The sequence below is a fragment of the Protopterus annectens genome, chromosome 4.part1, assembly GCF_019279795.1.
Source record: "Protopterus annectens isolate FY-2018-M chromosome 4.part1, PAN1.0, whole genome shotgun sequence".
NCBI lineage: Eukaryota > Metazoa > Chordata > Ceratodontiformes > Protopteridae > Protopterus > Protopterus annectens.
In genome coordinates this window covers 74,319,610-74,342,586 of record NC_056734.1, presented here as the reverse complement: position 1 = coordinate 74,342,586, position 22,977 = coordinate 74,319,610, and the positions used below count along the sequence as shown (strand labels likewise).

General features: G+C 37.6%; 1 protein-coding gene across 1 annotated transcript in view; it reads left to right on the top strand.

Moving 5' to 3' along the window:
• The window catches only part of WDR49 (WD repeat domain 49), a 983,894-nt gene that overhangs the window by 551,576 nt on the left and 409,341 nt on the right, over positions 1 to 22,977 (top strand). Inside the window, exon 11 of the mRNA XM_044070738.1 lies at positions 11,025 to 11,155. Within this exon, the coding sequence (XP_043926673.1) occupies positions 11,025 to 11,155 (131 nt within the window). The remainder of the gene's footprint in view (positions 1 to 11,024; positions 11,156 to 22,977) is intronic.

The window sequence follows — 22,977 nt, the reverse complement described above, 5'->3', positions numbered from 1 at the left end:
CTTCCCTGGTTTTGTTCTTCTCCCCCCTCCAGCTTTTAGAAGTTACTCCAAGCTAAGGTACATTACTGTTTGCTTACTTCTTTTTCAGTATTTGTACCTTGCCAACTGTTAGCCTAACTTGTTCACCTCTGTTATAACAAAAACTTAAAACAATGCTGGTCAGTACCTTAAATTACCTGTTTTTCCTGATTGTTTCTTGAGCACAGCTTGGGCTCTCCGATTTCAACCCACTATGTTTCTCCTACTATTCCCACCTATCCCAAATCAATTACATATATACTAATCACAACTGCACCCCTCAACCCAATTAACGTATAACACATACTCCTTAATTAACATTCCAGATAGCCACACCTCCCCAACCACAATACCTAGATCACTATACAAATTAACCCTCTCATCTCTGTTCTACACACTCATAATAAGAAACTTCTACCTTCACAGCATTGCAACTCACTCCTAGTATTATTACATTTATCTTAAACTGTCTTTGGTTTTTATTTTTACTACCGCTATCTAAAACTTACCTCTCACAGTTTTCACTCTATATTTCTCACACTCTTAATCATCCACCATGTCACTTACTACCGCCATCACTACTTGTACCACTAATACTGCATTGCTTCTAGCTCTCTCATTATCATTCCTTCTCCTGTCAAACCTAGCATTACTGTATACCATACACCTACCTATTAAAGGTTTATCTACATCTAGACAAGCTCCTACCCTCAGATATCCTCAAGTCTATTTACATGCAATATACTATTACTTGTTAAACTAAGAATCCTTTACCCATACCAACAGTATAATATAGTAATCCCAAACTCTAGAAAAAAATCCTTTATCCACACTCCTACCACACACATTCTGCACTCTGTCTCAATGTGGAGATATTCATCCCAGCCCAGGCCCCTCACCTTCCACACTCAACAACTCTAACTCCTACAAATCTCTAAATTTAAGAACTCTCAATTTTAAAAGCATTAGAAACAAAATCCCTGAATTCCATGCATGGATAGCCCATAATAAACCTGACATAATTGCTGCAACAGATACCTGGTAAAAACCTTCCATTAAAGACTCAGAATTCCTCCCACCAGGCTATTTCTATATAAGAGCTGATAGAGCCCATAAAAGAAGGGGAGGCATTGCACTCCTATCTCCAAATACCTTTACCATCATCCCAGGTACGGGGTCACCTCACAATTCTCTACTGCCAAAATCATAGCTGCATTCCTAAAATTGAACGATTGTAAAAATCTTTGCATAATAGCCCTTTATATTCCCCCAGGCAATAACAGCCCAATTCTAGAAGAACTCCTTGCTTGGACTTCAAATAACATAAACAATGAAACAATTATTCTTGGCTATGTAAACATAAACTGGCCAATCCAACACAACCTTTCCCCACTATCAAATATTAATTTCTTCAAATTTACACAACTTATCAATAGCATAACTAGACCCAGCAAAAATAAAGACTGTGGCTCCATACTCAACTGGATTCTTGTCTCTGATCCTAACAAACTCTCTTCAGCAGGCATCCTAACCTGTAATTTTAGTGACCACTTACCTGCCTATATAATAAGTAAGATGTCTCCTATACCCACTTAACACCAACACAAACTTGTTAGAAACCTAACCAAATTTGACCATGCTAACTTTTGTGAAACTCTGAGCAACATTGATTGGAACAGACTAAAATTTCTTCCACTCGAGAAAACAGTTGAGTTCTTTAATTCAACATTCCTCTCCATTCTAAACAGACTGCTCCCCATGGCAAAAGAGAGTAAAAGAAAAGCATGCCATTTGGCTCTCTAAAAACACAAAGCAGCTTGTGAATTCTAGGGAAAAATATGGAAAAATGGCAAAAAAACCCTCAAAAAAAAAAAAAAACAATCAGACCTGTTACAATATAGGCAACTTCGTAACCAAACAAAACGCCTAATTAATGACAATAAAAACACTACCTTGGCTTCCAAAACCATTACAGACAAAACCCAAAACAATTCTGGCACTCTGTTTTTTCTCTTATCAGCCCTGGCACCAAGAATAACCCCTGTCCAATCCAGAAAAAATACCAGTTGAGATAGCAACCCTCTTCAACACATATTTCATTAAATCTGTAGCCAACCTTGCAAAAACATTTCCGTAAACTGCCACTAGTACCAGCCCATCCTCTTCTGAATAATCCACACAAAACTCTTCTATACCCACATTTACCTTCTCCTCTATATCCACCTCTACTATAACAAGATATCTCCTTAAACTCAAGCCAAGGACTAACACCCCTGATAAGCTTCCTCCTGAATATCTTCAGATTACAGCCAAAGCTATTTCTTACCCAATCAGCATACTTCTTTAACCAGTCTATCCAAGAGTCCTGTGTACCTGCCCTTTGGAAAAAAGCATACATTCTCCCACTACATAAAGGGGGCAACACTGCTGACATTTCCAGTTTCTGCCCAATAGCCATACTCTCCCCAGTATCTAAAATCCTTGAAAAATGTCTACACTCCCAACTTTTAAACTACCTACTCTAAAAGCAACTTCTTTCACCTAACAAACACGGTTTCTGGTCTGGACATAGCACTAAAACAGCCCTTATATACTTCATGAAAACAGTAAATCAAGCTCAAAAGTCTGGTAAACTTGTTTCCACACTCTTTCTTGATCTCACCAAGGCATTTGATACATTTTTCCAGTCTCTACTTCTGACTAAACTAACCAACCTTGGTGTCACCTCCCCTCAATTATATTGGTTCACTAGCTACCTTACAAATAGACAACAATCCACCAAATGATACAACACCTGCTCACCTTTTCTAAATACATCTACAGGCATACCCCAAGGCTCAATACTAGGGCCCCTTCTTTTCAACATAGTCATTAATAACTTCCACTCTTCTCTTACCAGTGGGTTAGTAATACAATGTGAAGATGAGTCAACAATTATTTGCACTGTCAGCTCTACATCTAGACTTAAATCACTTACTCAAGATGCCTTCTCATCCACTGAGACCTGGATGGTTAACTACCATCTTGCCCTTAACCCCAACAAAACTAAGCTTTTACTGTTCACCCCCAAAAACCTACCCTCTTAAACAAGTTTGAATTAATTTACTGTCAGAATAATACTATCATAGTAGCAGTCTGCCATTCAAAACTTTTAGGGATAACCATAGATGAAAACCTAACTTTTGACTTACACATCCACAACAATGTCAAAAAGACCCTACAAAAACTGGGCACCATCTACAGACATAAACATTTCCTAAACCATTATTTTAAACAGACCCTTGCTTCAATATTTCTTCTACCTTTACTCTCTGAAAAAAAAAATGAGATTTGTTGCAAGGAAATTGCCAAGTTTACAACCAACACAAAATGCTCCTCCCATCACTGCTACTCCCTCCACTCATTGAAATGGCTTGAACTTCCACATTACTTCACATACATACAACTAACTACATCACACAAAATCATCTACATGCCTTCAGGTTGCCCAGCCCTTTCCCTACTGCTAATTCTGTACCAACCCAACAGACCTCTCAGATCCGTAAACCAATTTCTCTTACGGTTAAAAATTCTAGCTGTTCAAATGCTTTACTCCTAGACTACAGCCAAACTCTGGAACTCACTCCCATCATCTATCAGAACAATTAGCAACACTTCCCACTTCAACAGGTCTCTACGCCATCATCTCTCCACCTTGTGGCAATGCTTCTGCACCTCCTCTCAACCCTCTATAACCTGAACTCCTCTACAAGATTATTAAACTACACTTAACCTAATCCACCAACATGTACACTATAAAAGAAGCAAGATTACATCCACCTAAATAACTATACCTCCCTAGCTTTTCCACTCTGCTGTACTTACACTAATACTCCTTATTCCTCTATCACACTCACTGCTGCACATTAATATGCTGCCCTATAAATGCCTCTTATTACCCTATCTTTCACTAATATACTAAACTAACTATAGGAACCATATTTCATGAATGCAAATATTACTATTCTGTTACCCGTACCCCAACATAATCTAATGGTTTACTATCAAAATCTTGCACTTGCAATGTGTGAGTGTTCATGTTTCTGACCTGAAATGTGGGAAATCAAATCTACGACCACGAACATGACCGAACAAGGTATTTCAGGAAAGTTAACATCTCAGGAATGTCGACTTTACCGAAAATACCACACTTCTGGACATGAGCAATGAACATTTTGCAGAGGGGCAAGCCTCCCTGCACCCCCCCCCATGTGGGGGGATGTGCCCCCCTGCTACTTACATATACAGACTCCAAGATTGCACTACAGTGAGGAAAAGGGTGCATTTCCAGATCCCCACTATAGTGTGATCTGCATTCAAAATGTTGAATCCACAACAATGAATGCTAGTGTGCATTCGCTGTTATACCTTCAACATTTTTTTTTTGCTATTTTAAAATGTTGAACTAGGGCATTCATTGTTTCCAATTCGGGCATAGAATGATCGCCCCGTTGATAGTATACCTAATCTAACAACCAGTTGTCATCCAGTAAAATATTATATTAACTATAACTGCAGATGTTTTCTTTTCCTTGTGCCTGACCGTACATATATTGTATTCTCGATTGCATGTACATGTATTGTAATTTTCTGTAATTTCTAAATCTTTGTAATATTTTATTTCAATTCTCTGTAATTTCTAAAAAAAATTGGTAGTGCTTTTTATTGTGCTATCCGCTGTGTACCCTGGCAGCCAAAGCATGACACTCAATAAGGAAAAAATAAAACAATATTTACAAGAATGCATATGTTAATGCTTAAATATACAGGGAAAAATGCCATTATAGATATCAAATTATATGCAAGCATATTACACAGCTCACATCACTGTAAAATATTGCTACAGTGTAATGTACTAATATTCAGCAAGTAAAAGGCTCATGGCTGAAGTAAAAAAATGGAGATATTTTTATTTTCATCACTATTGTTGTCCTAAGGTAGCATCAAAGTAGACTAAGCCTGCAAATTTTGGAATGGAATTAGCAGTTCAGTGGAAACTAAAAACTAATATACCACTGTATTATCACATTTCTGTAGCACTCACTTTATAGACATTTCCTCTGAGTCTTTCTTCAGTTACGGCGCTGGCTCTGGTTCAGGAATTTTACTACCACTTTGCTTTTGATTGTAGTGGCCACATTTACAGCTTCTGTTTAAGGTGTTGGCACTGGTTGGGTCTCACCACTGCTACCTTCTACATATGTAAGTGTAGACTTGGCTGCATGCAACTATATTTACACAGGGTCCTGTGTTGTTAAAATCACAAATTATTAGAACATTTGCTGATATCATTATAGACTGCAATCTGCTTGTCTCCCTGTCCCTCTTCCAAGTTCAAACAAGGCCTAGTAAATGGCATCTGAAAAGCTGTCCCTTCTGTGACCCTAAATTGAATGGATAGCCAGAGTTGCAGTCTTTCTGTACCTGATGCAATATCCTTCTTAGCAACAGTCTAACTTCTACCAGGATAGAGTATAGCCTCTTGTGATAATCTGGAGCAACTGCAGCTACAGGAATACCTACTGCTTCTGTACTGCTACATTCATTGGCTCCCTCGCATGGTATTTATTCGCTGACATTTTGTTGTGGACATTTGGACCATTTTTTTGCTCCAGGACCTGGTCAGTGTTTTCCCTCATTGTTGTGTACCCTGCTGTAAAGGTTTAAACTGCCTTCTATGTGCTGAGTTATAGCCGTGGGTGATGCTGGGTACCACCTTCATTTGCAGTTTTGACTCGCAGGCTAGACAGAGGTCACTTTTTTACCATTTTCTAAGCAGTGTTCCTCTCCTGATCTGTTAACCAGATTCTCATGTCCTCAGCTAAAGTACTCGGTGCTTGTTCCCTTACAGTAAGGTCTCCTAACTCTTTAAACATAGTGACTTGCCATACACTCATTCAGTTATGAAAGCAAATGCTTATTTCTGCAGTATAATTGCTCACATTAGCATTTGCCTTTCTTCTGTTCACTTGATATTTTAATATGTTTCAGTAGTCAGTTTAAAACATTGAAATAAGCAGTTTTTAACTTTATCATAATTCAGACAATCCACACTGGACATTTTGACACAGTGCACATTCCCTTACAAGTTAGCAGAGGAGTTAAAAGCTCTATCCATTGTCATTGGGCAGTTTGGTGTTCACATCCTTTCAATTACCCAAATAAACCAATCAAAAGCATGCTCCTCCTTACTCTGAGGAAACTATTTGGTACTGACATTTGCATCTAGAAATTTTACCTTTCCCAATAGTCACATGGCTTTGATGAAGGGGCAGCATCTTCCTCTCATTTTGAACCTGCTTATGTCCCTCTTCTCATTCATTCTCCCTTTCTTGTGTCATGACCATATCATCTTGACTCTTCCTTTCCTTCTCTGCTCTCTGGAGCTTTTTCTTGCTGCATTTTCCCCTTAAGCTGATTAATAGTTTCAGTTGCCTCAGCATCTAGGTATTTCATCTCTAGCTCTAATCTCTTTAATTCCAACTGAATTCTAAGATTATCTAGGGATGGAATGAGTTGCTCTGCTGCTTGTTTTGCACCTAAAAACACCCTATGGCCCATATAGTGAGTATCCTGGAGTGAATAGCAGATTCACTCACATGCATGGTCCCAACAATTGAGCTAGCAGGGGTGGGTGTGACCCATATCACCAGCTAGCTTTGTCTATCACATGATAATGGATCACAAAAATGTCCCCCATGGGCTGGGGCAGCAGTTAGCATGATATTGCTCATACCCACCCTATCCCCAGCCATGTCTTCCATTTTTCTTCTTGTATCACACCCATACCTTGTGTGCTGTCCATCCCTTCTCATCACCATATCTCTACCTTCTGTCTGTGTTCATGCCATGTCTCTCCATTCTAATGTGTGCACATCCAGCCATATTTTTCTGTAATGTTCCATGTGTGCCTGTCCACCTCTGCAAATAGTCCTACCATCTTTTTTGCCATGCTTTATCTGTCATTCTTCCCTCCTTCCCTTCTCTGTCTGTATAAAATGGGTGCCCTATCCTCACAAAAAGTCCTGCCTGCTTTCCATTCTGTACATTCTTATTTATTGTCCTTTTCTGTGATCCTCTGTCTACTGTCTTCTCCTTCTTCTATTTTTGATGTATACTCTTTTCCTCCTCCTGTAAGCATCTGACAAGTGTCCACATTTGTGAATACCACAGCACAGCATCTTCAATCACTCAGGGTTTTATAGCTGTTTGTGGTATCAGCAACCCAAACAATGCTGCTAAGCCATCACAGTACCTAAGACAAACCCTAGAAACAGCTAGCTACACTACCATACCCCATGCTGGCAATAGAAGCCGAGCCAGAACATGCACTGGGCTGAGTTCACAATTTTTAGTTATCATAGGATTGCACAGTGTGTTACTGAAATGTAATATTTCTCACTGTCCTACACTTCAGGATATTGGCTTCACTATATGAATATGTCTCCTTACCTAGTTGTTCCCTTGCTCATTTACATAGTCTGAAGTACAGCTAGCTGGACATAAGCACTATCATTGCTACTTTGATGATTCAGTTCATCTTAATCCTGCTGTTCTACACCACTTAGATGAGCAAGACTTTTGCAGAAGTGCAGTCTATCTCTATGAATGCCAGTCATGCTGCGTCCTTACTGTTCCTAGCTTTTAAGTGTAAAATGGTATTTTCAGAGATCTTAAAGATAAGAGCCCTGTCTTTAAGGCTATCTTTCAGCAATAACTCCTGTAGTTAGTGTACTTCTATAACAACTTGTGACAAAGATAATAAACAGTCCATCTACAAGTCCTCAAATAGGATTTCTTGTTGCTTTGGTTTGAATTTTAGGAGACGCCTTTCCTGTTTTCAGAGCTACGTGTCTAAGGGAGAAGGTAAGCTTTAGAAAGCTAGAGTCCAAATAAGGAAATCATTATGTGACCTAACTCAGCAATCTGCAAAAAGCTCAAGATTTGCACTATCGATTTCCACAGTTAAGAAGCAATCCTGTTTCATTTTAAACTGCACTCTCTTTTTACAGTAAAAAATAAACAGTTATATGCTATTTGAAGCATTTTGTTTTACATATTGAAAGTCATCAAACTAGACTTGTGCAAAGCAATGTTCTACACTTTTATATTGATATCATAGAGTTTTGGTACAAGTTTTTATGCATTTCTTTAAAATAATAAAAATATTTGTCAAGATTATTCTAGTTTATCTCACAATTTAAACAATATTATGCTATGATTTAACTTTCACGGGAAGCTTATTGGTAACGTATTGATCAAATGTCTCTCCATGGTCTAGTGGTAAGGCACTGGCCTCTGAGCAGTAGATATATGAGTTTGAAACTATTGAACCCCAACTTTCTTTGGGGAGGGAGGTTGGCGTAATAGTTAAGGTGTTTACCTTACAGATGCAAGGTTTGATTTTACATAGAGTAATTGGCTAAACTTAAAATAGCCCACAAAGGCAGTTAGCCTAACACTAATTTATGAACTGTATGGTCTTTCTTAGCCAGACTTCCAATTTTGAGAAACAGTGACTAATACAGCAGGCAGAAATTCACAGACAGTGTATGTCAATATCCTGCATAAAACTGGGCTAGCACAGATTTTATCTAGTAAGGCCAGAAGCACATGCTTGTCACTGTTAAAAAGGTTCTTGTTGAGGTAGATTTAATTAAAATAATTCTTTGCCATTTTCCAGACAGCAGGAACACTATAAGAATTTGTACATTAAGAAAAAAATAAACAACGAAAGTGCATTATCGTGAATATGAATATCTCAAATTCACGGTTATGGCTTTACGCTACATAATGTCCGGGGTTGTATGTGGATGGTGTGCGGTGCCATGTGTGGATTTAGGTGTAATGTCAGGTAAGTGAGTGTTTTGTACGGGTTTTGGGTAGGAGTTTGAGTGTATGTGAGTGTGCTGATATGTGTGATGTGTGTGTCTGTGTGTATGTGTGTGTGAGAGAATGTAGAATGTGTGTGTGTGTGTGTGTGTGTGTGAGTTTGCTTTTGTTTTCTGTTTGTGCGATCTCGGAGATAGTATATATAAGTAGGGTGTGTGTGGGGGGTGCAGGAGGGCTTGCCCCCCTGCTTATTTGTGATGTAGGTTTGTGGATGTGTGTTGTTTTGTTTGTTTATTTTGTCATGTGTGTGTGTTATGGTATATGTGTGGTCTGGTGTTTGCTGTGTTTTCAATGTTTAAAATTACGCGGTTTTGGGCTTTCGGTGTTGTGTGGATTCGATTTCATGGTCTCGAAAAACTGAAATTCGAGATTTCAGTCTTTCGAGATTATGAAGTCGATATATATATATATATATATATATATATATATATATATATATATATATATATATGTATAGGTTTACTATCACAATGCTGACGTGCACTTGCACAGCTATGAAGTATTCGAACAACAGATGTTCGAATACTTCATATTTCGGCAGGTGATGTGAGCGAACGTTACCATTGCGAATGGACTGTGCATTCACAATTCTAACGTTCGCTCATGTGAGGGGATCGCGGTACAGTGCGGTTAGGGAAAAACATCCCTTTCCTCACTGTAGTGCGATCTCGGAGTTGGAATATTAAGTTGGGGGGTGTGGGGGGTGCAGGGGGGCTTGCCCCCCTGCATAACTGTGTGTTTAGGCTGGTTAGGTAGGTAGTTACGGGATGGGTGGGAGTGCTGTGTATTGCCCAAAATGTCGCGAGCAACATTTTCGACAATACACAGCTGTTTTCGACTTTAGGAAATTTCGGAAATTTCATTTTCGATGTATAAATTCGAAAATGCAGACACGTTTTGTTCTGATTTTCGAATTTATGATAGTAAACCATATATATATATATATATATATATATATATATATATATATATATATAAGGGTCCCCTTCAAAACATCTAAAACCCATAACGTCAAATTTCATAACATTGAGACCAGAACATCTAAAACCCAAAACATCTAAAACCCATAACATCAAATTTCATAACATCTAACACTACAAATCACATGAAAATAGCATCCCCTCCACATATAACAACACCAAACTACTGAAGGCACTTTTTACTACGTTTCTGCAGGGAGGCTTGATACAGTGGGGTTAGGAAATTAACTTTTTCCCACTGCAGTGCAATCTTGGAGTTGGTATATTTAATTTATGGGCGTGTGGGGGGTGGAGCCCCTCACATGGGGGTGTAGGGGGGCTTGCCCCCTGCAGAAAAGTAGTAAAAAGTGTGCTTGGTAGTTTGGTGTCATTATATGTGGAGTAGATGCTATTTTCTTGTGATTTGTAGTGTTAGATATTATGAAATTTGATGTTATGGGTTTTAGATGTTTTGGGTTTTAGATGTTTTGGGTTTTAGATGTTCTGGTCTCAATGTTATGAAATTAGATGTTATGGGTTTTAGATATTTTGAAGTAGACCTATATATATATATATATATATATATATATATATATATATATATATATATATAGGTTAACCTTCATTTGATCGCAAATGGTTTGTGCTATCAGGAATTTCCAGTCGATTGAGCGAATCACAGAAGCCTCCTAGTACAAATATTGAAAATGGTTTAGGTGAAAACCATTTTCAACATTTGTCCATGTGTTTGAATGGCTAAATACATTCGCATTGTAGTCATTTGAACATATGTGAGTCGCCGTTGTGAGTTTTTGCGGTTGTCATTTAGATGGAAGGGCATCGAACAAATGACTCGTGACAAAATGAAGGTAAACCATATATATATGTCATGATTCTGCAGGCACAAAATCCACAAGCATATGCACTTATTCTACAGACACAAAGGTGGTTGGGCTACTTTTGAGACCTGGTTTCCATTATGTTTTCTGCACTGGTATAACAAATCTCAGTCTCTACATCATCATATCAATGTAGATGCATATAATGGGTGATAACTTGATGAATGAAATGAGTATTTTTAATCTAAACAGATTGAATAACTCTTTATTTTCCCAGGATAATCACAGTATTCCGGATGAATACATTCACCCAGTTCTTTGTGCAGCCATCTGAATGGAAAGGAGGAGTGCAGCACCAGGATGATATCCTCTCTGCAGCTTTTCTAGCCCCACAAACTTTGGTTACAGGTACATTACTATATTATTCACATAACAAATTCATGTCACTTATCCCTATTATAAATAAATGCTCCTTTTCTACATTAAACCTATTTGAAAACACATGGCTGGTTGTGTTTTAAACAGAAATCCCCTTTGATCATTTTACTGTGTATCTGTACTTTTACAGGCATAACGAATAATTAATTCCTTGCACTGCTATCTCTGAGAATCAGATGCTTTAATACATGTTACGTTTGCTTTAGGGAAAAAAAAAACATTAGTCACTGTAAGTACAGGATTTAGCAATAAGTTTCCAAAACAATATTAAACAGAAAGCATTACCACATAGGTAAACAGTACAAAGTAGAATGAGAAGTGCCATGAAACAGAATAATCAGTGTTTTTTAAATAAAAATTAGATTTCTTTGTCAGTTGTGAAAAAAAAAAACACATATCCTGACTTCAGTACAAAGAAATGCAACTAATACATATGCATTTTATTCTTATGCACAGCATTCTTATGAACATTATGATCCTACTTAGTTTATTTTTATTAGCTTCTGAGAGAGTATAGTTGTTAGTTTTAAGGTTGTATGACTTAGACCAAGGGATATTCAAATGATTCATGAATTTTAGCCATCTAATTTAAAATGCAATCAAAACTATGGGGATGTGCTGGAGAGTATTTTTGTTTGCTTTAAAGGTATATCATCCATGGACTTCATTATATTATGCCTGGTGATCCCAGTTCATTATTCATAGTTATATATTAGGCTAATGACCACCAGGACCTTTATAAGCCTAGCAGTGCAATCTGACCCAATTGTGTTCCTATGTATCAAGGGTGTTTATTAGGAGGGGGTGTGTTAGGAAGTTTCTAGAGGTTATGTGGGGGGGGGTTGTTAGTTTGGGCATTGCTGTCTACCTCTGGTTATCAGAGATATGGGGGTCAGACCTGGAGTGAATTTTAATTTTCCCATCCATTGGTCAAGGTTATGCTTAAATATGGTTAGGGATGGACTCTGCTTCATATGGATGGGGAGCCTATTCCAGAGCATGGGGATCCTCTGAGACCCATATCTGTTTTGCTAACATGTCTTATTTATGTCACCAGCAAAATTTAAATCCTTGGATCTTGTGGTTCTGATGCCACTCATTTTGCATATGTGCAAAAGGTCCATCAGAGATGGATATGAAGATGCCTTGTATGCCAGGCATAGATCACTTCGCAGTAACCTGTAGGAGACAGAGTATAGAGTTAGGGCTTTAAGTCAATCAGCATAGGGCAATGTGTTTATACTCTAGATTCTCCTGGTAAAGAACCTTTGTAAATTTTCCAGCTGTTGCATATGTTTAGTCAGGTACATCCCGAAGGGGACAGTTACTAAATTATAGGTCTGATAAGGTGGCAGTATGACTTCCTTAGATCTGGATGCCATCCCCTTACTTAGAAGTTGGGGGACATACAATTATTTTCTTACCACTTAGTGGTATACCTTCTTAGTGGTAGACCCTCTGTGTTAGACCCTCTTGTAAGATGTTTGTGTCATGGGGGAATCTATGATAGCTCACAATTTGCAGTCATCTGAGAACTTGATCAGCCAAAAGTGCTTTCATTAGCCTTTACTGATGAGAAATAGATGCCAAATAGGAGAAGTACCAGCACAGAGCACTGAGGTATCCCACTGGTGACCGGTCTCTTAGTGGAGGTGGTATCACCAATCCTGATTTCCTGGGTTGTGTCTGTGAGCCAGCTGACAATTCATTGAGCTACATAGAGGGTTATGCCCAGTTCAGTGTGTTTCTTAACTATTCCACAAACACTTCAAAAAGAGCAAAACACAAACATAATCCAAGTGTAAAGCCAGCTCTTTATTCTCGATCTGGTACCTTGGCCTTTCGCCTTCAAAGGATCACAGAAACAGTGCATATTATCAGAGTATAAATACACATCTTCTTAATAGTATAATTGATCTTAATTAACAAAACCATCTGGAATAATCAATTAAAACAATCACATTCATTTAAAGTGACATTCATATTTAAACTAACAATAAGATTCATAGTTGGTTTTAAAGTGAATTTTCAATTCAGTTTTAAAGATGGAAATAGTCAATACAGCAATATATCTTATTTATAAATAAATAAACAGCTGAACAAATCACTGCAAATAATTATATAATTTAAATATTTTAAATAATAGAAACATTTATATTAATTTCAACAATTAAATGCTCAGTTCCAAATTTAATCCGCCAGGTTTTAAAGTGTTATATTTTAGAATCATTTTTGTTTCTAATTCAAGTAATTTTTGAATAAACATACCCCCACTTTCAAAACAAAATGTCTTCCCCAAGATACAAAATTTTAAACTATTAGAGCAACCACCATGATAGTCAACAAAATGTTTGGCCACAGGACTGAATTCATTATTATTTCTTATGTCCCTTAAATGTTCTAGTATACGAACTCGAACCATCCTTTTGGTCTGCCCTATGTACCTTACATTATTGCATGAGCAACCCAATATGTGATTTGTTCAGCTGTTTATGAATGTAAATTAATGTGATTGTTTTAATTGATTATTCCAGATGGTTTTGTTAATTAAGATCAATTATACTATTAAGAAGATGTGTATTTATACTCTGATAATATGAACTGTTTCTGTGATCCTTTGAAGGTGAAAGGCCGAGGTACCAGATCGAGAATAAAGAGCTGGCTTTACACTTGGATTATGTTTGTGTTTTGTTTCTTAACTATACCTGAGTGGGGTATAGTATCAAAGGGTCTATATTATGTGACCGAAGCTTTAGTTAGTCGAGTAACTAAAGCTCATCACTAAATATCAAAACAGCAAAACCGTGAATGGCAATTTCCACGCATGGAAACAATTTGTTTGGCTGTTACGCTGATTTTCCCCTTTCTACAATGTGGGCCGATCTCGTAGTTGGTATATTTAGTTAGGGGGGCTGTGGGGGGCATGTTTTTTTTTTTTATGTTGGGACTATGTGATTGTTTCCCTGCGTGGAAACTGACGTTCGCGGTTTTGCATTTTTGATATTTAGTGATCGAGCTTTAATTACTCGACTAACTAAAGCTTTGATCAAGTAATATAGATGTATATCAAATGCCTTAGCTAGGTCCAGGTAGGTGGCATGCACTGTTTTTCCCTCATCCATTGCCATGATGACCTTCTCAAAGACGTCCCTTGACAAAGCAAAACTGGGTTGGGTCAAGTGTCTGAAGGTTGCCTTTGCCTTTGTTGATCATTTCCATGTTAATTCATTCCATAGCATTGTATATTAGACTAGTCAAACAAACAGGTCTGTCGTTTTTGGGGTCAGTTGATGGTCCATCCTTGTGAAGCAGGATAATCATTGCAGACCTTGATTCTCATGGTACAAAGCATGTTTTGAGGCTGTAGCTGAAAAGTGACTCAAGTGGTTCTGATAGGTCAGATTTCAGCTATTTAGGAAGCATCCTAGTCTTTTGTTGGGGCCCGCTGAGGCTGTGTGTTTAGCCTTAGTGAGTGCCAGCAGGACCTGCTCCCTGTTAATAGTTGGGGAGGTTATGCTAGTAAGTATTTCATGTTGGGAGGCAGGGGGGAGTGAGGGGTGAAGTTTGAGTTCAATTTGTCAGCCAGCTAATTTTCTGTCACTTTGCGCAATGAAGGTGGCAACATTCACCACCAGTCTGGCACACCGATGTGTGCTGCCTTTGAGATTTTGGACATAACTGTAGAAGGCCATGTGGTTGTCTTTAGCTTGTGAGGCTATCTTGACCTTGTAATTGGCCTTGTACTTAATTAGTCTTCTTAGTTTCCTGTTTAGTTGAATTAGAGAGTTCCTATCATTATCGGAGTTGCTCTTCCTGATTTTAACCATGACTTTTTTTCATTTTGGTATATATACTATTAAGGTTAGGATTCTACCAGTATGGTTTGTTTTTATAGTTTGTTTTGGGCTTACTTCTTGTAGGGACAGCAGCCTCTACACAGCCATTTACATGGTTGTACAGGGTGTCAGCGAACAATTCTGCATAGGTTGTTGTGAATTCAGGGTTGGAAGGGGCATTGCATTTTGCTAAACTATCACTTAATACAGTTTTGGAATAGCTCCTAACTTTAACAGGCTTTGCTGGGGTTAGTGAGTTCATTTTTATTTTGAAGAAGACAGCTTTGAAGTTTGACCTCACTAGTGAGAATGTGACACTCGGTGGGAGGGGGGGGGGGTAGCACTCTTCCATATTGGTGAGTACCAGGTCCAGTATGTGTTAACCTCTGGTGGGTGTGTGCACTATCTGGTCAAGGGTATTTGTGTTAATAAATTGAGGAATCATTGTGCCTGTGAATATGAGGCAGTGTATGTTTCTCACTCTATAGAGGGGTAATTAAAGCCTCCCATGAATAGGGTATTTGGTTTAATAGTGGGTGTCTCCAGTAGATCTAGGTATGAGCTATGGGATTCTAGGGACATGGAGGGTGACCCATAGCTTGCTTGGATACGGTATGAGACTTTGCCTATGGTGATTTGCATGTGGATAAATTCTAGGGCACCATCCTGTTTAACAAATGTAGGGTTATGTTTGCTGCTAATATAGATTCAGACTCCTCCACCTTTTGTCCCTGTCTTTGCAACTTATGATCTAAATGTGTCAAAGGCACTTAAAACTTGCACTGCTGGAGTACTTTCTGTAGATTTTAAACAATGTTCACCTTTTGACCAATAAATAGCAACACAATTTTCAAGATACAAGTCACTTATCATTTGTATTAATATTTATGAGATTCCTTTATAATTCATGATATTCCAAATTATGCTCCTATTAATTTTATTGAATGCTACATCTAAATCAATAAATAATATGAATGGAAGACTTGGCTTTTTAAGATCCTCACAAATCAATAGCCTAGTAACTGCCTATGAACTTATAACACTGTAAATAACTTTCCCTTTCTCAAGTTAGCATTTTCTTCAATAAAATGCTGCAACACAAATGTATCTGTTGCTAGAGTGTTTTCCAATATACATTTACTGCATTCTAAATAGTTATAATCTTAACAATTTTCTCTTAAGTTCTTCCAGTATAATAGCTGTAAAATGCTTGAGCTGTTTCCTGTAATGTTATTTGATGGTACATTGTTCAATCCTTTTTATTGTCTGTTTTTGTTTTAATATGGGAATTATAATACCCCTTCTATGTTTTATAATATTCATTATTTTTAACAAAAACCTTTGAAATAATATGCAAGAATCATTGTCCAGGTATGCTTATCCCCTTAACTCATTTAGCATTCATTTCAAATGTGATAATATGTTAATATGCATTTATTAATTATTAATTTGAATTTATGAGGATGAAATAATATCAATAATATTCTATCTACATAAACCGTATTCACTTATTTATCAATTTCACAATGAAACTTGCTTGTATATTTCAACAATTCTTCATTACTAATAAAAAGTAACATTTGTCTCTGTTAGTTTTCAGTTCTTGTGACATCATTGCCCAAGAACTCTTTTTTTATTTATAATAGTTTTTAACATTGGTTAATTTCATTTAAACTGATTGTTTCACGTGTTTGCAATTACCATAATTGTTTTCTAATCCCATTTCAATAATTGTCTTAAATTTAATAAATATTGTTTTCTTAAATAGGCAATATTGATCTAACCACCCCTTATTACTTTTGATACTACTTTTATTTTTACTAACATCTTTTACTTTATTTGAAGAATAGTTAATATTTGTTTTAATCTCTTCTAATACGTATTCAGAACTGATAACTTGCTGTCCAAAATCAGTCTTATTCAACAGAACTGATAAAATGTTATAAACCTGTTACTGACACTTTTCTAACTGATAGTTTCAGTCTTGCCTACATCTTATTGCAAATGTATATATTCACTGTGATTTCTATAACATCCTTGTTGTTTATCATAATACTGTGAATATGCAGTAAAATGATCACTTTCAGTTCTAAATATAAAAACTGCATAGTCCAAATTTATTTAGTTTTCTTCTATAATATAGTTTATTGTAGATCCAAGTTTTCCTGTAACATATATCATCAGTTCTTGACCTTCCATTAGTTCTTCTTCATTTATTATCTGTACATGCTATTTTTCAATAATTTTCATTATTTTCCCAAAACTGTTAAATATACTATTCACTGACTTTCTTTTTCTAATTTTTGCAAAAAGTCTGATTTCTAAATGGTCCTGTTTGAGTATTAAAATTATTGTTAAAATAAAGTTCCATTCATTATGTACAGGGATATTTTCTTATTCAACTCATCACATTTTTCCCCAAATATTGTAATAATCCCTTTTTCCTTGCACAGCAATATAATAATTTATCTATTTCTTTTTTTATTTATTGACATTTGTTAACCAGGTTGGTCCAGCTGGGCTTGTGGCCCATTTTCACATACATAAACCTTATTCACTTATTTATCTACTTCAGAATGAAACGTGCTTGTATATTTCTACCCCCCCCCCCAACTATTTATTCTAACTCCAGGGTCGTGCTACAGTAGGGGAAGAGTATAATGCTATGAATTTCATGTGTCGATGTTATGAATTTTGATCAAATGAGTTTTCGGTGTTTTGATGTCAGTGAAATGAGTGTCGATCATATGAGCTTTCAATCATATGAAGTAGACCCATATGCATATATACATCAAGTTTTTTGTCCAGCAGTATTGGTTGGTAGAGTTTAGTAAGTAGCAACTTGATGGCATACTTGGGTGAAAGGGGAGGGTTTGAGAAAGGTATGTAAGAGGGGTGAGGGGAGGTTAAGTTGGGGCATGACATGGGCAACTTTTGGAGTTAAGTGAATGAAGTTTGAGTTTTTCTTTGAAGTGTGCTGGGTGGATGATGGAACGCATATCAAGTGGAGTGTTTATATAGTAGTTTACCTACTTTTTTGGGGTTGGTAGATGTCCAGTAGTTGCTGATTAGAGGTACAAAAGTCCAAGGTGGAGTATAGATAGAGATGAAGGAAGAGAGAGCATGACATGAAGAAGGTTTGTAGAGAATGAAGTGTCACATTTGAAGTTGGGATAGAAGTAGTAGTTGGGGGAATTCAAGCCACTGGAGAGAGTTTAGGGCAAGGCAGTGATGAGAACTGTATGGATAGTTTGTGATAAATCTAGTTATCTTATGGTAAGTTTGTTGAAGTTTGTTCAAGGTTGTAGTTTGGATGTTGGTAAGCACTGGGACATCATTTAGAAGGGAGGGGAGAAGTAGAGCTTGTGCAAGAGAGAGTCTTGCATTAGTGGTTAGAAATATTTTGTTGTGATACAGTGAGCCAAGTTTCTGGTGTGTCTTTTTTATACACTGGAGCATGTGAAGGTTAAATTTGAGTTCATCATCAGTGATAACTCCCAGGAGTTTTGTATGAGCTCTGGGTTGGATTTTAGTGTTGTTAGAGGATGTTATAGTAAAGGTGGATTTGTAGTGAGTGAAAGATTTGGGCAGAAAGAATAAGAGTTTGGTGTTTTTAGGGTTTAGGATAAGTAGGTTATTGGATAACCACTGTTCTGTGGATAGGAAGGCATGTTGAGTTAGAGTATGGAGTTCAGAGATATTGTCAGAGATGGAGATGAGAGTTGAGTCGCCGGCATATTGGATGAGAAAGGATTGTTTACAAGATGTGTAGAGATCGTTGGTAAAGACATTAAACAGGAGAGGACCTAGGATGGAACCATGTGGTACTCCAGTTGGGACAGGTATAAATGGAGAAGAAGAAGAGAGCTATCTGACAGATTGTAGCCTACAGAATAAGTAACTGGAGAACCAGGCAAGGGAGGAAGAAGATACATTAAGATTTGCAAGTTTAGCTAGCAGTAGAAGGTGGGAGACTGTATCAAAGGCTTTGGAAAGGTCAAGGAAGAGAGAAGATATGAGTTTATTGTTATCTAGGGCCTCAGAAATGGTATGTGTGAAGGTAAGAGGGCAGTAGTCATGCTGTGGTTAGGACAGAAACCATGCTAATTTGGAGTGAGTAGGTTATGCTGGAGGAGGTAGTTGAGAAGTTGTGAGTGAATGCATTTCTCAAGAATCTTAGAGTGGGGGAGATAGAATGGCAATGGGTCGGTAGTTAGATGGTTCTGTAGAGTTTCCACATTTATGCAGGGGAATAGTGAAGAAGGATTTCCATAGGGTAGGGACAGTGGATTGCCGAATAGATCTATTGATTAGAATAGATACTGGATAGGCAATGGAATCAGAAGCAAGTTTGAGGCAGGTAGGAGGTAGATTATCAGTGGAGGGAGAGCAAGGTTTGAGCTTTTGTAGAAGAGATCTGATGTAGGAAGTATGAATTGGGTAAAAAGAGAATAGATTTTTGTTTGGAGGGTTGGGAGGAGTAGGCAGTGAAGTAGTGTTACAGCTGGAAGGTATGAGTGTTTGGATGGTGTCAATAAAATGTTTATTGAGAAGGGTAGCAGTTTCCAGAGGGGGTGTGTTTGTGTAAGGGCAGGGATTTGAGGTACAGCCAGGAAAAAGAATTCTGTTAAGGGTAGACCAAAATTTCTAAGGGTTGGATTTGCTATTGGGCTGAGCAGAGTTATAGTAGGACTTTTTGTTATTATTACTTTGTTTCTTAGTAAGATTCATAAGCTATCTATATTTGTGTAGCAGAGGTAGTTCCTTTGTTTTGATCCAGGCTTTCTATTTCATGCTCCTGCATAAGGGACCTAGTTTCTTTTGAAAGCCAGGGAGCATAACTGGATTTTATTCTAATCTTCATAGAGGGGGCAAGGGAGTTTAGGGTATTCAAAAAGATGCTATTGAACATATTGACAGCATCACTGAGAGGGATTTGGCTGCGGCTGGACCAGTCTGTATTAGGAAGGATGGAGTTGAATTGGGCTATATTGAAGTTAGAGAGTTTGTGACAATCCCTGTAAAGGTGGGATTTAGGAGGTCGGGTGGTGTATCTTAGGACAGAGGTGGGGAGGTGGTCACTAAGGCAGTAAGGCAGTCAGGTAAGGTAGTGGGGTTGTGGTAGTGGTGGTGGGGAGTTGGTAAGTATCTAGTCAATTATGGAGCTTGTAGATGCGTTTTTATGGAGGTGAGTGGGGCAAGATATCAGTTGATGGAAGCCATGTATGTTGATAATAAGTTGTGAAGAGTCAGTTTTAAGTTTGGACCACTCTAGGTTGACATCTCCTAAGATGAGGGCTTCATAGAGAATATTGTGGGAAAACCAGAACAGGATATTCTCTAGAGTGGACAAATTATTTCCAGGAGGGATATGCAAATTTCTTGTGAGGATTGAGGTGGCAATTTAGGATGATAAGTTCAGCTGGGTGGAAGTCAGGGATGGGTGTGAGGAAAGGTAATAGGTTGATGCTATTGGAGTGAAGGATGGCTACACCACCCCCTTTTCTTGGGAATCTGTCAGAGCAATAGATATTATAGCCCAGTGGGAGAATTTCATTATTAGTGATATGTGGTTTAAGCCAAGTTTCGGATAAAGAAAGGATGTGAGGGTTGTTTGGGCTAACCAGCTATTGAACTCAGTGATTTTGTTTGTTAGGCTTTGGATGTTTAATGAGTATATAGACAGGTGCTTGGATAAAGATGAGTTTAGTGAATGAGGCTGGGGATAGTGAGAGGTGTGTGGAGGGGGGGGGATAGAAGGCAAGATGGATATGTGGCTATGTGGAGAGGGAGAGGGGCCTGGGTTGGGGTGGATGTCCCCAGATATGAGTAAGTTATTTTTGTGAAGTGATAGTATAGTAATATGTAAATGTAATTTGTGTGGTTTGTGTTTATATTTGTGGTTAGGTGTGAGGATTTGTGGTCTACACAGTTTATGAAGACACGAGGTGGAGAGATTGAACAAGGCTGGGGAGATATTGAAGAAGAATGTTGTTGAGTGATAGTCATAGGAGTAGGAGATTGGAGAGCATATTAGAAAATAGGAAAGGTGTGTGTGATAAGAGGTTAGAGCAGAGAGAAGTAGGAGGAGTGCAGTGGAGATAATGAGTTGCTGCATGTTAGAATGAGTGTAGGGGGGTTGTAGACCGGGAGTAATAGGGATGGAAGTGATGTAATTTGAGTTTGACAGAAAGTTGTTTGTCAGTAGATGGTTGGGAAGGAAGGGGAGGGAGTGAATGGTATAAAGGAAATTGTAATGGGGTGGGTGAGAATGGGGGTAGGGTAGCAAAGTGAGTCCGAGCATAGTGAGGGCGAATGAAGCAGGGCTACACCCATGGAGAAAAATCTGTGAAGAAGAAAAAAAAAGAAAAACAATCTTTAAAAGCAGATAAGTTTAACAAATGTGTGAGCAGGAGAGGGCCAGCAGAGGCTCAGAGAGAGATTGATTAAGTAGCTCTGTAAGTTTTTAGGTAAAGGAACAGGAATATAGTAACTGGAGATAGTCAGAAGGAATCAGTAGGTGAAGCAGGGATACTTCAGAGTAGGAGAGACAAGTCAGTGAGCAGAGGGGGCCCAGCAAATAATAATGCAATTCAGAGAGCAGAAAATAGTTGGAGGAAAGCAGGAAGAGAAGAGAGCAGATTGAGCAGAAGGTAGAGAAAGCAGAGAGCAGTCCATAGATGTGCAAGGGAGATAGCCACTACAGGGGGCAACAGTACAGTACAGGTAACTATATATATATATATATATATATATATATATATATATATATATATATATATATATATATAAAATGTATAACTACAATATTCAGTCGCAATTAGAATATAGCAATCTGTGCTATATGAACATTTACTATTTAAATGTTGTTGTATTTTGACTAAATCATTTGGTCTCCCTTTGCATGTCTAATTTTTTTTGCTTCCTTGATGTTGCCTTCAAATGCTTCAAATCCTTACCATTTTAAGGTATTTTTGTCAGTCAAGCAAGTTTCCTGCAAATTAATACCACAAGCTTACAAAAAATTGTTAAAATCGTCATCTTTCAACTTATTCAAAATTACAGTTAACTCTCACTTAACAGGTACCCATGGGGATTGATAGATGCCAGATAAGTGTAGTTTCTTGTTGCTTGAGAGGTGATTTGCGATTTTTAATGACTAGTATACCGGCATACCAGCCAACCAAAAATCGCAAAGCAAAGCCTCTTCTATTCAGTGCAGAACAGCCCATGGTTCCACATTGAACAGAAGACGCTCTGTTTTGGGATTTTTGATTGGCTTGTCTACCTGCATAAATCAAAATTGCTGGTTGCTTGAGTTCCAGTTAACTAAGGTTCTACTGTATAGCTACATTCTGTGTCATACATTGTATTGGTCTTCAAGTTTATGCTTTTCATTTTGCCATACTAGTAATTGGCAATATGGTCTCAGTCTCATACTTGAAATAAAAAATGAATATATTCCCAACTCATCTAATTTGTTTTGACACAATTTCTGTTCTGTTTCCAATCTTCTACTTCACCATACATTCAAATTACTGATGTCAATTACTGTTTCTATCCCTACTATGTCTTTCACATCTTTATGTTTCCTAAACAGTGTTTCAAACAAACTCTTAAAGATTACTTTTTTTTATTTTTTTTTTCCATGGCCTTGGAAAGTTACGTAATTCCACTACTGAAATTTCTCTTTCCTCCTTATCTTTATTTCTCTTTTATATTCCTAGATCTTGTTCATCTCCCTCTGTTCTTGGAATGGTATATGTCTCATATTTGCGTCTATATCATGTTATTGAAAGACAAAAATATTGAACGGCAATATGATCGTAAATGCCATACATCTAAACTGTTCTTGTGTGGGGCAGCGCCCCCACACCCCCCGCTAATTATATATACCAACTCCGAGATCCTACTACAGTGAGGAAAGGGCACATTTCCTGATCCTCACTGTACCAC